The following is a 17,179-nucleotide window of genomic DNA, read 5'->3' as shown; positions in this document are numbered from 1 at the left end:
TGAGGAACTGAATTCTTTATTTACATAATATTACCGTATGTTAACAAATGACTCCGTAAACAATTATAAAAGCTTGGTAGAGTCTAGCAGGTGATTGGTCTACTCTTTCGGAGATGAGTAGTGTCTCATTTACATTTGCAGCAGCAACTGAAAGGTTTGCATTAAGGTTTTCATCAGTCATTTGGTGTCTCATTATTGCTCCGTTTTTTTGCCTTGTCTATACTTTCACTTGCTTGTTGCGCTTACATTTTACAGACCCCGAATTGCTATATAAAAAGTTCGTATTTGTTCCTGTTTATGCAGCCTACTTTAAAAAGATGCTCCGTATTGGTTGCACACTGGGTGAGAAAATGAACTAAATTAGCCTGTTACAGAACTATGTACTAGGATGAGATATTTTTAATTCTGTTTCAAGAAAATTTAAACAGGTCATTAACTGCCGTATCGGGTATTGTACAGGACAACGAATTATAACATCTCAAATTTATAATTTAAATCATTCTACGAAAACATGATTTTTTACAGAAACTATGCATAATCCACATATATCTCAAGTATTCTATTAATTCGTAGTCGAATCAATAGAATCAACTAAATCAATTATTTAAACAGGAATAATTGAAGAATGCATTCGAAAAGTATGTCGTTTTACAAAATTGTAAAGGTTTCTATAAAAATTAATGCTCCATTACATCTGTCGTTTGTTTTGACATATCTTTGAATTTAACATAACTATTGCGAATTATAATTATTTTTATAATTATAATTATAATTTAATTATATCAAATCAGTTGTCGAAATTTAAATTGTATATCAACCCATTGTAAAAAAAGGCGTGAAAAAAATTTTTTTGAGGGAAAATCGAGCTGAAATTGTCCAGTTCTTGATGTATAAAAAACTAATGAAAATCGACAGAAAGGTGCAATTAAATTAGCTGTAAAATAAATTAAATTGCTACAGAATAACCATAACAAAAATTTAAAAACATGCTTCAAAAAAAGATTGCTAACGTCCATCTTATGAAAAATCTGATTCTTTGAAGACATGAAACTGTGAAGGTATTCTAAAGAAAAATATGGAAAAACTGGAGCTGTCCCTCTTGACAGAAGAGGCACCGTAAGATCAGCAACTCAGGTCATTGAAGTTCTCGAATCTACGTCATTCCAAATTTTGAAAAATGAAAAATCCATAAAATGTGTTTCGAACAATTTTTATAGAAAAAAATAAGAAAGCTAAGATTTGGAGCCAAAAGATGATATCTACAAGTTTAAAATTCAGTGAAAAAATTATGGAAAAATGCTGAAGATTTTTAATTATTAAAAAAGAAAAATTTACGATTTTTTTAATTTATTGTTTAATTTAAGCTAATTTTTTGTTCAGGAATGTTGTTTTCGAAATGTATTTAAATCCTGATTGCGCCGGCGTCCTAGCGTAGGGGAAAAGCGTCTTCCCCATATCTGGGCGTCCTGGGTTCGATTCCCGGAGTGGGCAGTGTTGTTCTTCCGTTGTTCTATCTTTGAGATGTGTGAATGTGCCCTCCTATAAAAAGGGGTCGTGGAAGCGAATGAGTGGTGCGTGAATAGCAAAGTCGTACTCTTGGCCCTAGTTGACGCTATTATAAAAACAAGAGACGCTCCCCCACCGGCTTAAATCGCTGTCATCGTAACAGCGGGCTTGTCCCTGGCGAGTGCCATAAGAAACAACAACGAATCCTGATAGTATTATTGTTGGGAAACAAGTACATCTTTATTTTGAACGATCTGATTAAAATAGTTAAAAAACCGTTTAGTTCGAATAAGTGATATAAATAGTTCATTTAATAATGTTAATAAGCAGCTATATAATGAAAGAAAAGATCAAATCTACAACACTACTTATAAGATGGTTTTATACTAAATTCAACACACCAATTGAATTTCTTATCTACATAAAAGTATCTACATCCTTCAATACTTTTGTGTGTCAACATCGTAACAAAAGGATAAGATATATGAAGTTAAACTTCATATATCTTAGCTCATAATACTTATAAATAATCACTTACACTCCCTTTTTTTAACAATATCTTTACAACACTATCTTTTGAAGCATTTTTTTTTTTTTTTTTTTTTTTTTTTTTGCAAAATTTCTTTTCAAACATTAACGAAAAAAATCACTTTCATAAAGTTAATAACAAGCGAATGCAACAATCACAAAACGAAATGTATCATCTAAAACAAAGCAAATGATTCAAGTTAAACGGAAAATCAATTTATTCGACGTATTGAACGTTTGCAATAAAAATCCCGCAAAGTCGACTAACGTGCGACGGGTTCCCTTTGATCCCGATTCTATTAACAGATAGCCACTGTGGATAAATCACTGCTTCACTCACTTATTTCCTCCTTCCCATTGTTATATAACTTTTCTTTTACTCGGTTTACCCGAATCAATACCGAGTAAACAAAGATCATTTTGGGCGCACTTCTGTTCGTGTGCGGTGAGGCTGAAAAAAATCATTTTAAAAGTATGCAGTAAAGGGAAAAAAAGGGGCGTAAATTAGGAGATAACAAATAAGCAGACACGCTCGCATACAAAGGAAACCCGCATTTACCGCTGCTGAGATTGTAAGCGTTAAAAACGGAAATCGATGAAAGCCACCGAACAAACCGGGAGAAATAATTTCCACCACACATTCACTTCGACCACTGACAACCACAGTGAATCGAGTCAATGCAGATTATTTTCTTGGAATTGATATTTGGAACCTGTTCTTTCAATTCGATTCGAGTGAAATATTACAATGGAATTGTTCTTCATATATTTTGATTTAAAATATGTAGATGTATTTTTGGAAATGCTATGTTTTTCGACTTTCCTTTTTTTATTCACATTTTTACTTTTTTTTAAAAGTATGTGCCTAACAAGTAGCCAGTGTTGTTCCTTGAACTGTTTGAAAAGTATTTCTATTGCATGTGGATTAGTTGCAAAGTAAGTCATAATAAGAAAAGTGAATGAAATTCTAAAAGAAGGATTTCAAAATTTTAGAAATTTTAAGTAATTTAGAAGTTTCTATAGAATAAATTTCAAGAAGAAGAAAAAGAATGAGTAGTTTAATTTATTTAAACAAATCTTTCCTAAGTTTAAACAAACATCGTTTCGTATAAATTTCATAACTGACAAAATGAAATTTTGTTTTAAATCATTTTTCTGTTTAAATTTGTTAAAATCGTAATTTTTTTAAAATTCCTTCTTCTGCCAATGCAATGTGAAGAATAATCGTAAAATGAAGTGATCTTAAATGAATGATTTTAAAATCAAATGTAAATTTCTATATCATAAACTATACAATGCGGAGTTCAATAATTGACAGCTAATGCAGTTTGTATTGAATTCTTACTTCTTATTTTGTAACATATACTTCAAATATATCAAGCAATAAAAAAATACAACTCGTAACAATATTTTCACACTATACCAATGACTGACTAGACATTTACTGGACGATTTATTATGACCATCTTTTCAATATGATGCTGGGCTCCCTTTTGCACTTAATACTATATGGATTCTCTTGGTTTGGACTCTATGAGTTATTGGTAGGTGGTATGACGACTTTGAGACTACAGCCTATGTACTGCTTTTTCGAATTCTTTAAGTTTTGATAATACTGGATCCATCTGCCTACTTCCCCATCCTATTTTTTCCCACATATTCTCTGGATTGAGATTCGATGATTGTGCCAGCCAATTAAGTCAGTTAAAATCTATTCGGAACATCTGTGGACAATGCCATCTTCATGACAGCAGACACTATCCTGCTGGAAATATCCATCCCCAGCAAAGTGCACAATTAACATAAAAGGATGTGCTTCATCTGCGATAATGCTTAAATATTATTCGGCATTCAGACGCTTTTCATCAGTAATCAAGAAAAATCCCCAAACCTTAATAGTTTAAAGTGTTGTGATAATACAATTAGGATCCATGCTTTCAAGCGGATTTCTCAGTATTCGAAGCCTGCCATCTACATATGATTGAAAATACCTCATTTGACTGCATGAAACTTTTTCAATATTCTACTGTCCACTCTGGATACTCTTTTGGGAAATGGATACATCTGCTCTTGTTCAAGTTTGTTTGTTCTTGTTTTTAATGTCCGTTCAAAGATCTTTGCAGTTCCCCTTGATTTCACAATTTAACAGATTGTAACTCTTCTGTTGGATTGGACAACTCTGGAAAGTTTTCTTTCGGATAGGGAAGTCAATAGATTGTGACGACCACAAGTCTGATTTAGAAATCTGGTGTTCTGCTTGATAGTCCTCTCTCTGTAAACATAGATCAATGTTGCACTCTGCCACTTCAAGATTGCAGGCATTTTGCTGATACTCGTTTTAATTCTTAGAGAACATACTATCGACCCGCGTTCAGATTCGGGAAACTATGTTTCTTGCTCATTTCTTTCCCATGCAACACAGTTCAATTGATGCTTCACTTGCCCTACATTCTCTTTTTATAGCTATCTCATCCTCTGATGGCAACAACGTAAAGTTACGGCCGTTTGGCCAATAAATACCAAGTGGTCATAATAATTTTACCACTTAATGTGTATTCAATACTGTTTAGATGTACCTGCAACGTTCCCAGCTCCATCAATTAGTTATTATTTAATATATTATTTATTGCCAAAATTATAAGCCAGAAATATTTGTTTCTATTAAAAACAATACTATCTTCTTAAAATCCAATTTTCTGGTAAGATTCTCAAATCTATCTGAGGGGAGGTGAAGTAAAGAGTAAAAATCTTTAATTCCTTGTTGTATGGGATACAATCGATTTCTCGTTTCCTTCATGTTATAAATCAAAATTATTAGATTCGTCTCTAAAAACATAAAACGAAAAGCAACTTTTGCATAAAACAAAAATATTTTTTTTTCCTATACCGATACTCTCCTTAGCGAACGATCATCTGAATATTTCTTTAGCCAAGAATACTGTAAAGTGCACATTTTTATGGAAATGGCACAACCTGTTCCATTTTGTTTATTGCCATATATTTAAAATAAATCGTATTTAATTCTTTATAAACACTAAATTCGTCTCGGTTTTCAGAAAGCATTTCTTAACTGCTAAAGAAATTTGTCCTTTTATGCAGAGATACACACTCAAAGAGAAAAATTTAGGTCAGTTACAAAAGTGTATTTCAATATCCCAAGGTAGAACATTTAAAAATATATTTATATTACTTCTGACTGACATATTTAAGCGAACAGCACAATTTTGATTCATTGAAAAATGTGTATTGAAATTAATTTTCTTTACTCTTAAACGACCAAAACTAATGTAACACAACAAGTTAATCAAAAATTATCTTTAGAAATTTAAAGACTTTATTTTGAGACCATTATTCTTTGGAATGTGTTTACCGAAACTTTAAAGTGAATCACTTCTATATGACACACCTGAGGCATTTTAAGTCATTGGCTGTTTAAATAAAATGTAACAGCCTTTGCTAATTTAACTATAGAAAATTGCTTGGGAAAAAATGCTTGACAACTCTATTCCGTTTGCATGCATTTTAAATTTTCAGGAACAATGCACTTACTAAGAGTTTTGTAACAATGGAATAAAATTACAATATGTTTACAAGGTTCATGTGAAAAATAAACCATTGTTAAAGCTTTATGCGTGGTAGAAACAGCTTTTTAAAAAGATTAAAACTAAATAACATGTTGATTGATTTAAAGTTCAAATTACTTGTCTGCATTTTTACATTCACAAATGCTTCGCATTCTTTACTCCTACGTGGCAATCAAATTTTAGAATATCTTTAATGGTTAATGCTTCTACATTTTTGATCATCTTTGATAAAGCAGTTCTTCTTCTGCTTTTAATCTGAGATTCAAAATTTGAATTCATGACTCTCCCTTCTACTGAAAAATAATTATAATCATTGAATTAATTATTAAATAAAGCTAAATTTCTTCAGAATTTAATAATTATGTATAATTATTTGGTAATTTTATTAGTTTCTTATTTTTTATGAGTTCTTTTAATCACATATGTTTACGAAATTTTATTTGATAAATTTCGAAAATAATTTTTTTTAGTTTCATTAATGCCTTGAATTTTACTTTAAGATAATAAAAAAAATAAGCTTCCACCCTTCTCAATGTGAAAAAAAAATTGCAAAATTAATTTTTTGATGCACAAGATGTAAAATAATATTTTTTAGTGAAATACGGATACTTATAATTTACTACATTTTATTTATTTAGGAATTAATTAATTTAATTAATAAATAATTGAATTAATTATTTATTATGTATTCATGGAATATAGGAAATTGTTAGTTGTATAAATAAAAAAATAATGTTTTAATAAAAATTTAAATATATATTTTCTGTTCAAATAAATCATTCTTTTCAAATATATCCATTGCTTTAAGAAACTAATTTTCTTAATAAGTTTTTATTTGTTAACATTTTTTAAAAGTTAAGTGAATTTTCCTGTTTTTTCCTTTTTGTAAATGAATTTTTTTTAAATATGACATTCATAATTATACAGTTCAAGTGTTTTCTATTTAATCAGGCGACTTTTGGATTGTTGGAAAGTGATAATAATTGTGATCCATTATTTTTAAATCTGTATTTTAAGGATAAACTGACTTTGTAAATTATCATTACGAATATATTCGAAAAATTAAGTAGATTTGAAAATCATATCTGGATAATTAATTTTGGGACTAACAACGTTTTCCTGTCTGGTTCTCTTTCCAGCGATAATGCATCTTATCATTTCATTCAATATCAAATAGTTTCATTTTATAAAGCGATGTATTATCTCCTGCTATTAGTTATTTTCACATACTATTTTCTTCCTAAAATAATGATTTGTATCGTAATGCATTTTAACCATGAATATTTCATAACTTAATATCTGCAAATATAATAAAGCATTATTCATTCGAATTATTAACACCATTTGGAATGCAAAATACCGATTCATATAAGATATAATGTAAACATAGAGGACATTAAATAATGCTACTTATTTTCATCCAAATATCTTTCTGAATTCGGTATGGATGTATAAGTTCATGTTACAAATGCTTTTTAGTAAAATTTCTTTTTTATTTTTACAACTAGCTTCCCATTTTCTGAAAGAATTATGTTCATCTACTTTGCATCAATGAATGAATCTCCTTCTTAATTCAAAATAATTTCTTTATAACCGTTTTTAATTAAAATCATTTCTATTTCAGGGTCCGCTTCCAACGGACGATTACTTTCTCCTAGAATAAGGCATTTCCATCCAAGATTGCCAGGTAAATAGATCCTCATATTTTCTTTCTTTTTCTTACACAAGTATGCTTCTGTATTTAAAACATAAAATATGCAAATAGCTATAAAATAGTCAAATACATTTTGTCAGATTAATCCTTTTCATCATACACCATTTATGGAAATAGCTAAACATCTATTTTGATTTAATATTTATAATTAAAATTGTTCAAAATGCATTATACAAGGAGCTATAGTATTGTTTGGGATAAAAGTCTTAAAATCAAATGCAAGATATGTTTCTGTAACTTCCCTTTTTGTAAGTACGTCAGGGATTATTTGAAATGGATACTGCAAATTTGAGTGGTGGTTCGAAGCTATCTCTTTAATAACAAATTCATCTGTAATAAAAAAGTTGTTAAAGGTGGACATTGAATGTATCAAGCTATTTTCTTATCAATGATTATTATAAAGTTCAAGAAATACGATGCAGTTTTTCAGTTGTAGAACATGATTCTATATTCTCGGTGTTTTGAAAGTGTAATTTTCTAACTTTTTATCCTGCATATTTTTGGAATTTAACTTTTTATCCTGCGTATTTTTGAAGAATTTTTCATTAACTCCCCTTGGAAAATTAAATATCAGTGTGACGCTTCAATTATGACCTCAATTACATAATTATTATGTATAACTGGAAATACATTGCAGTTAATATACTTCTTTCTGAGAGAATAGTCTAACTTTTTTTTCGCTAATATTTCCTTGCATTTTAAAATTAAATTTTTGCAAATATATTTCATATATATACGACAATAGTTTTGAAATTTTTCCTTGCATTTTTCTACATAATGCTCTGAAAAAATATGCAGATTTTTATACATAACCATAATGCTATGTTAAATTTCAAAATTAAACATCTGTTTTATGCTTCCCAAAGGAATATTTAAGCATTTTTGAACTTCAAGCTTAATGCAATCAGTGATATTTAACAGAAATATATCGTAACATTTTCATATGATATTTTCATGAATTTTAAAAGATAATTAATATACATGAGTTATATTAATAAATTTTAATGAAGAAGAATATTTGGGAATTCTTTACACGGTTAATTTTTTAACTTCAGGTTCATCATTATACGAAGAGTCAGAAATCAATCATATGCGATCCAAAATAATGCTAAAAAAAAATAATACAATGCATAAGCTTTTAACAATTCTTAGAAAATAGTCCTTATCTCCATACAATCCACAGAAAATAATTTGATCCTGACTTCAACTAATAGAAATAGAAATTATTTTCTGCTTCTTCATTCCCACAAAGGGGCGAGGTATGCTCCAGATATGTGTCAGTTCAGCATTCTGTTATTAATTATCAAGTAGAAACTAAGTGAGCGAACTGTACAGAGCCACATTATTCTATTCCAATCCTACATGGAAATAAGGCAAAGAAATCCAAAAACTGAAAGCCCTAAAGCATGTTCCCAATATCGAAGCGCGTAAATAGTGTCTGCGAACTTCTGTTCCATCCTTTGCGACCATAGTTTAAAAAAGCAAATCTATTGATCAGTAGAAAAAATTACACAAATTTTTTCAAACATTACTTATCTCTTCTATGCATAACCTAAAATACATGTTTCAACACTGACTGCGAATTGTACAGAGACACATTAATCTATTTCAATCCTACATGGAAAAAAGGCAAAGAAATCCAAAAATTGAAAACATTAAAGAATGTTTCCAATATCGAAGCACGTAAATTTTGTATGACAACATCTGTAACATCCTTCGCGACCATAGTTTAACAAAGCAAATCTATTGATCAGTAAAAAAAAAAAAAAAAAAAAAAATCACACAAACTGTTTCAAATATCGCATATTCCATCTATGCATAACCTAAAATATGTATTTTAACACTGATTGCGTATTGTACAGATACACAATAATCTATTATAATTCTACATGGAAACAAGGCAAAATGACACAAAAACTGAAAGCACTAAAGAATGTTTCCAATATTGTAGCACGTAAATTGTGTTGCCAGTATCATTCAATCCTTTGCGACCATAGGTTAACAAAGCAAATCTATTGATAAGTAGAAAAATATCACACAAACTGTTTAAAATATTTCTTATCTCATCTATGCATAGCCTAAAATATATGTTTCAACACCAACTGATGATAAGATATGTAATATAGCACAGTATCATAAAACAAGTTAATGAACATTACTAATGAAAATGCGACTACATTACATTAAAACATTACTAATGAAAATGCGACAAAACTCCAAAATATAGATTTTAATACACATCTAAAAAATTTAAATAGCGCGTGTGTGCAAGGAGCAATATATTTGCCAGCTTTTGATAGCTCTTTTCCAGAACTCATGTTGACAGATAATTCCTGATACTTCAGAATCTGAGGATTCTATTGATTATGAACCTGAAGAATCTATGGATGGACACTTAATAAGTGATCTCATATAGCAAGATATTGATGCCTTTTAAGGGAATTCACTTCTGACTTTTGAAATGTTTAATGACTGTTGCCCATCTACTACTTCATCAATCGAAAATTTTGCACTGCTCTTAAATGCAAATCCATGAAACAGCGAGGTTAGAAACGAAAGCGAATATTTAATTCAGCATTAAATGCTACTCTAAAGTATCTATAATTTTTCCAAGGGAACTCTCTTTCGTCTTTTGTAATTGTTCTGCTGTTATTGTTAATATCTATAAAATGCATTTTAGATTCCTTAACATTTTTATTATTTTTACTGTTTTATTGATTAAGGATTAATCTTTTAATTACTTTTGTATTAATTCTAGATGGGAATACATTATGTATGAAATACACAGTATGCTTAAAGTAGTATGATCAGAATGGTTTTGAGCCATAAAAGCTCATATTCTCTCATTTATATAGGAAGCGGGTAATTTGACTTCAAAATTTACTGTTCATCATGCTGATTTAAAAGCGTAAAACAATACATGTTTATACGATGAAGGAGTCGAAAAATTAAGCTTGTCATGCAAGTATCAAATAAAAGAAATTGACTCTATTCAAATTTCTTTGGACTGAATAGTATACTTAATGATGGTATTTATATGCATTATAAATATTTACTAAAACACTTTTAAATACGACAGGTGACTATTATAATGTGATTAAAATTATGTAATGAGCAATTCAGAAAATCTAAGTATGCTATTTTTTCCTAAAGATTCCATTGTTGTTCTGATTTTTCGATAGAGTCTAGTTTTTTTACCAAACACATGAAATATTCGTCATAAAATTAAAAAAAAAATGTGCATTAGGATTGCAATTAGTCAATCACATTAAATAAATCTTAGTTAACTAAATGCTTCAAATTCATGTGAAATTAGTCTTGAGTTGAGTGAATAAAATCACTCAACTAGCAATTCATTAGAATATTGAGTTTAGCTTCCATTATTGTTTGAAATGCAATAAAATGAAACCATTCATCAAGCAAAGCCCTAAATAACTCATTAATAAACAGAAAAAAAAACCCTTTTATCCGGGATATACTCAGAACTAGACCATCAATTTATTTTTTTCCGAATATTTTTTGAATATTAATTCCAAAATTTCATTGAAATGACATTAAAAAAAAACTGTTTCACTACTAACCCGGTCCATCTAGGATGTTCTCATTTTACATCTTGCACTTTTCGTTTATAATAGAAACCTGCTTTCCTGAACAGAATTTGGATGGCCAATTGGGCCATGTTAGTTGCGAAAATATTTAAATATCTTCCCAATTTAAAATGATTTCAAGCATGCATAATTCTCTTGAATAAAGATTCATATTTTGATATCACTATTAAATAAAATGTTTTGAGTCAAAAGTTACTAAGAAAAGTTATTAAAAAAACTTATATATCATTCTGTTGTGCAAAGTGGAAATATTAAAGGCAATAATATTCTTTTAAACGGATAATAAGGTTATTCTTCATGTGTTTTGTATTTCATTAATTTTTAAATTTTTTATTTCCTTTTCCTTGCTTTACTATTCCTTTAGTACAATATACACACACACACACACACACACACACACACACACACACACACACACACACATATATATATATATATATATATATATATATATATATATATATATATATATATATATATATATATATATATATATATATATTATAAAGAATAAGAAATAAATATAAGAAAAAGTCACCTTGAAACTTTTATTGACAAACAAAATGCAGATCTGTATCTCAAAAAAGTATTCATATAGCCATGTATGTGTGTGTTTCAGGGCAAATCGACTCAAGAAGTTTGAAAAGTAACGAGGCTGTAGAAAGTCAAAACAGTTTTTATTTAGACGGAAACTAAATATTTTTCTCCACAACGACTAAAATCTGTTGACGATATAACGGGCGAATCAATAAAAAGTTAGAATATATGCTTCGTAAAGGTTTTTTTATTTATTTATCATCCATGCAAACGTTTTGATTTCTCTTTTTTATATCCAGAGTGAAATTATATGGAAATTTTACAAATATTTTGGAAATTTCTAATTTTTTTCTTTCCTTCACAGCTTACGAAGAAGGTGTCTATTTTCATCATAAAAAGCATAGAACCCATAACAGAAGAAGTAGTGCTAGCAGTAGTAGTAACCACAATAAATATGTGAAACCAAAGCCTACTAAAGGTATGAAGATTCAATTTAGTTTTCAATTTCCGATAAAATGCTAACTAATTACTTATTCAATAAATAAATATATTGCCTAAAACTAATATTTTTACTTATTGAATAAATAAGAATATAATTAAAGAATATTATTTCTATTTTATATTTAACTTTTTATATAAACTTGGATTTTATTGGCTTGGCTAATGAAATAAGTTATGTGTCCATCAAAGGAAACACCCTTCAAGTAAATAAAAAGAAATACTTCTTTCTTTCAAAATAAGAAAAAAAGAAATATGTAATTTCTTTATTTTTCATATATCATCTATTAAAAGAATGGTTTGAATCCGAATATCATGGTTTCTAAAGTGTTTATTTAAAAACACTCCAATATAGATAATATATATAAAATATTTAAATATGTTTTGTTGGGAAAAAAAGGATGAATTTGCGAAGAGATTTTTAAAATGTCAATATATATGTTATATATTTCTCTATTTTTGCGTAATTTGAGTATGAAACAAAGAATATCAGGGAAAGAAAACCTTTTTTCATGAAACATAAATCATATTTAGAAAAATTGCTTATTTAAGTTAAAAAACGATGCATTACTGATAAATGTATAATTTAAAATTGTATAAGCATGCACAATGACTAGTTGATGAACATTTTTACTTTATCATCATTTAGTCTATAATTTATATACAGCATTATTATGAAATACTTTAACATTGCTAAATAAGATTGATGTCTGAAAAGTAATGTCATTATTTGCTTACTGGTTTATTAATTTCTTTATTGCATTTAAAAAAATGTTTATTTAAGGAAAAAACGGTTTTTTGCTATTAAATGTCTAATTCAAGATTACAAATGTGCACGTAATGAAAGTTGATAAAACATCATTTAGTCTTTAACTTTTCCTCCAGCATAAATATAAAATTCTTAAAAGTTCTATGCAAGACTGATATCTGAAAATCAAAGCACATACACAAACACACACACGCATTGAAGATTAACTTCTTTATAGCTTTATTGATTAATTAATTTCTTTATTACATTTAGAAAAAATTCTTATTTAAGAAAACAGCTTGGTTTCATGCTTCTAAATGTGTAATTCAAAATTTGCAAATGTGTACAAAAGGTCTAGTAGATGAACATTTTTACTTTATCATCATTTATGATTTAACCTTTTCTACTGCATTATCATGAAATACTTTAACAATGCTAAGAAAAGATTGATATCTGAAACTTAAAGACTTTATATGCTTACTCATTTATTAATTTTTTAATTCTATTTAGGATTTTTCTTTATTATTCCTTAATCATATATATGAAAATATATAAAGTATTATATTTTACTTCGCTTACTTACCCTTGTGCCTAAAAGAATGAAAGAAATTTCTCCTTTTTTTTTTCTAAAACGAATCAAAAATGGATTAACTCAGGCTTCCATTTTTGATTGGCCATAAAAAGAAACAGATATTGTATCCGAACATTTTTGAATAAGCTGACTGACGAGAAGAAACAAAATTCCCCAATGCATCCTTTTACTTTTTCCTCATATTATCTCCTCAATAAGCAACATCAGTAACTTATTGTAACCGTATTTATTATCTAAAAGCATCCCATAACGAAGAGCATTAAGGTCTTCTCTTCTCATTAACGATGCTCCCCAGGGCTTATTTCCAAAGCTATTTTTCCTCGAGAAAAACTCTCGCAAACAATGAAGAAAATGGTAGTCTGGGCCCTCTCTCCAGTTGCACTCGATACAAATTTGAACTCACCCCAAAATGCAGGACTAATTTAACAAGAGAAGTTAATTTCTGACTGAGATATTATGAGATTTTTTTTTTAATAATAGGGCTGAATATTTTTTAAGTCTCTCAACTTAACCGTAATTTTTTATTTTATTTTCCTGCTATCAGCTTTGTTTTTACGTTATTGCGTATTTGATTTTTCATGAAGGTTTATAGTTTAAATGGAACTTATCAGTTGTGTAACCGATGCAAATATGTTTTATTTATCATATTTAGGAGTTTAGCAATATAATCCTTTAATTCTATTTTAATATATATATATATATATATATATATATATATATATATATATATATATATATATATATATATATATATATATATATATATAAGTAACCAATCTAAAGTAAGAAAAAGTTTGAAAACGAAACTAAAATGAAAACGAAACAAAACAGTTTCACAATCGCAACTAAAATTTATTACCTATTTAAACTAAAACCAAAAAGGAACTTCATAGTATTTAGAGAGCGCAATTGCAGCTACTTCTAAAACACAGATGAATTGATACAAAAGTATTAGAATCAAGTTAATAGGAAAAACAAAAATCAAATAAAAATTAAACCAAAAAAATTATTAAAAAAATATTTAAAAAATATTAAAAAAAGATATTAAAAAAAGAATCCGGCCTGAAGACTTTTTCAAGGGTCACCCTCAGGCAGGGATTCAAATAAAGGGATTTTTTCTGTGAGGACATATAGACTTTGTCTAATAATGATTCCTCGTGACCCGAAAATCCCCTGAAATTATGCTCAAGAGATATACCATTTTAACAGAAAGGAAATACAAAATAACAAATTAGAAAAAAAGAACCACAACAAAGTAAAAATACAATAAAAACAAAAACAAAAAAACAAAAACAGCATTAAAATTAAAATTAAAATTAAAAACGAAAAAGCCAGGACATACCATCCAACAGTCAAGGAAGCTTTAAACAATCGATTGTGATTTCCTGTTTTTAAAAAAGTTAACGGTAAATTATGTAAACAGAGGTAGGCACCCAGCGCCATCTATTGAGTGATCCAATATGCAAGGAAAGTTCTATTTTTATTTAAGCCAAAGGATTAATCCCAAACCATACCTTGTTTAATTAAAAAATTGACATTACAGTAATTTCTAGGAAAATCATTTTTAATTAAATTTTTAAGGAGGATATTTGATGCTTCAATATAAGAATTTTTATTATTGCAAACCCTTTTGATCCTGTTAACTTGTGAGAAAATTAGATTTTTGAAAATTTTAGAGTTTAGATTGGAATGGTAGTTACATAGTTTTGTTATTTTAAAGTTGAAATCATCCCTTTTATCGTATATACCAACTATTGTTTTATCATTAGCAATTTCGATTTTTAAATCCAGAAAGGTAGCCTCAAGTTGATTTTTATTTGTATCTTTTAGAATTAAATCTTTTGGATAGCAATTAGTAATAATATTAGTATTGTGGAAGTTAATCAAAAGTAGGTCATTAATATATCTCCACCCGTTTATTAAATTATATTTAATTATTTTTTTCTCATAGTAATGCAGGAAAATATTAGCTAAAGCACTTGAGAAAGCTGTCCCCATTGGAATGCCCTTGACTTGTTTATAAAAATTAATACCATTAAACACGTAATTTTCAGTAATATTAAAATTACATAACTCAAGCCAGTTATTTTTAGGAATGATATTTTCATTTAAATATTCATCATATATAAAAGTGCAGACCTTTATTAATTTTTCATGAGGTAGATTAGTGTATAAATTTTCGAAATCAAAAGTATTAAGTTTATTAATGTTGTTATCTTTAAGAAAATCCAATACTTCTTTGTTACTAGAAATAATAAAGTTGTCTTCATTTTTAATGTCTTTTTTTTAAATATTTTTTTTAATATTTTTAATATTTTTTTAATAATTTTTTTGGTTTAATTTTTATTTGATTTTTGTTTTTCCTATTAACTTGATTCTAATACTTTTGTATATATATATATATATATATAATCCTTTAATTCTATTTTAATGATTTTTTTCACAAAAAATAACCGTATTAGATGTAGTATAATATTTGCATTTAAATCACTATTTGTACATATAAAAATGTTACCGAACAAATCTTAATAATTTACCTATTACATTTTCTGAGTCTATTTCATTATATTTTTCCATTATGAGTCAAAATCCCAATTGCTTATAATAAGTTTAAAAATTCACAAAATATACCAATTTTTTATATTCTAATTAAAATTTGTACTTTTATGAAGCAACTGCAAGAACCATCTGTGCTTTGCTACTTTTATATCCGCATTTTATTAATTTTATTAACTTTTTATTATTAATTTTGAAACGATTGAAATTTATCATTATTTTCATCTCTTTTAAGAATTCAAATTGGTTTATGAATGAAAGAGATAAAAAATACAAATTTTCTCCAAATATTAAATTTGAATAAAATTATCTTCACAGAAAAATAATTCAAATGCATATATTGCTAAAGTATAAAATGCAATAAATGTTATAAATGAAATTAAGTGAATTTTAATAAATGAATTTTTCTTAAAACATTTCTTTAAAAACATAATAATGAAGCTATTTTCTTACATTCTAGCTTGATTTTATTTATGTTATTTTTGCAACGAAAGGTTGAATTTACATTTTAAATGAAGCTCTTATTTCGTATTATTTTTAATTGCTGTATTTTCACCAGTAGGAATTAAAAATAGTTCCATGAAACATTCTAATTCCAATTAATCATCAAGAAATGCTTCGTTTATATTTTATTTAATTATTTCCGTTGAATATGATTTAAGTAATAAAATGAAAAAAAAAATCGTTCTATGACTTCCTTTATCCGTCTTCATATGACGCATTCGCAATATAAACACCTTTAATAAATTTCATTTCATTCCTTAATTAAATATTTTCTATAACCAAGAGAATTAAAATTCGCATAATTACCATTTATGCTTATCTCAAGTTATTTTGCGAAGACTTTTCCTTCATAAAAATACTTGGGAAAAAGAGGAAAAATGAATTTTAGACTATATACATCTCTTCAAATTATATCGAAGGAAATTTTATATAGGGTGGAGGAAAATTTGGACACCAAGACAGTTTACTACATTATTTCGATGATTCATTATTTAATTTGTCAATTGTAATAATTCTTTTAACAATTTTCATCCTAGCTGAAACAAGCGTCTTATGATGTCAGGTTTCAAGTGAATCAATTATCTTAGAATTATAATATAGAATAGATTATTTAGTATAGATAACTTACTTAATATAGATAACTTAAAACAGATTTGACTAAAATTTGCTCTTCTGCATCATCTCAAATATCTTAACAGTTGTTGAAAGTGAAATTATCTTCCTACGTGGGATATTATTTGTCCATTAAGATTTTTCTAATTTTGATGCCTTGATTGCAGTATTGGATTCTGTATGGTTTATTAT

At 27.6% G+C, this 17,179-nt stretch overlaps 1 protein-coding gene across 1 annotated transcript in view; it reads left to right on the top strand.

Annotated features, from left to right (window-relative positions):
• Window positions 1-17,179, top strand: part of LOC129958975 (lachesin-like) — a 411,789-nt gene that overhangs the window by 179,744 nt on the left and 214,866 nt on the right. Inside the window, exons 2-3 of the mRNA XM_056071740.1 lie at window positions 7,243-7,305; window positions 11,842-11,955. Coding sequence (XP_055927715.1) covers window positions 7,243-7,305; window positions 11,842-11,955 — 177 coding nt within the window. The remainder of the gene's footprint in view (window positions 1-7,242; window positions 7,306-11,841; window positions 11,956-17,179) is intronic.

This window comes from Argiope bruennichi, chromosome 2, assembly GCF_947563725.1.
Source record: "Argiope bruennichi chromosome 2, qqArgBrue1.1, whole genome shotgun sequence".
In the NCBI taxonomy this organism is placed as follows: Eukaryota; Metazoa; Arthropoda; class Arachnida; order Araneae; family Araneidae; genus Argiope; species Argiope bruennichi.
Note: the sequence above shows the minus strand (reverse complement) of the source record. Positions and strands in the feature narration are given on the sequence as shown.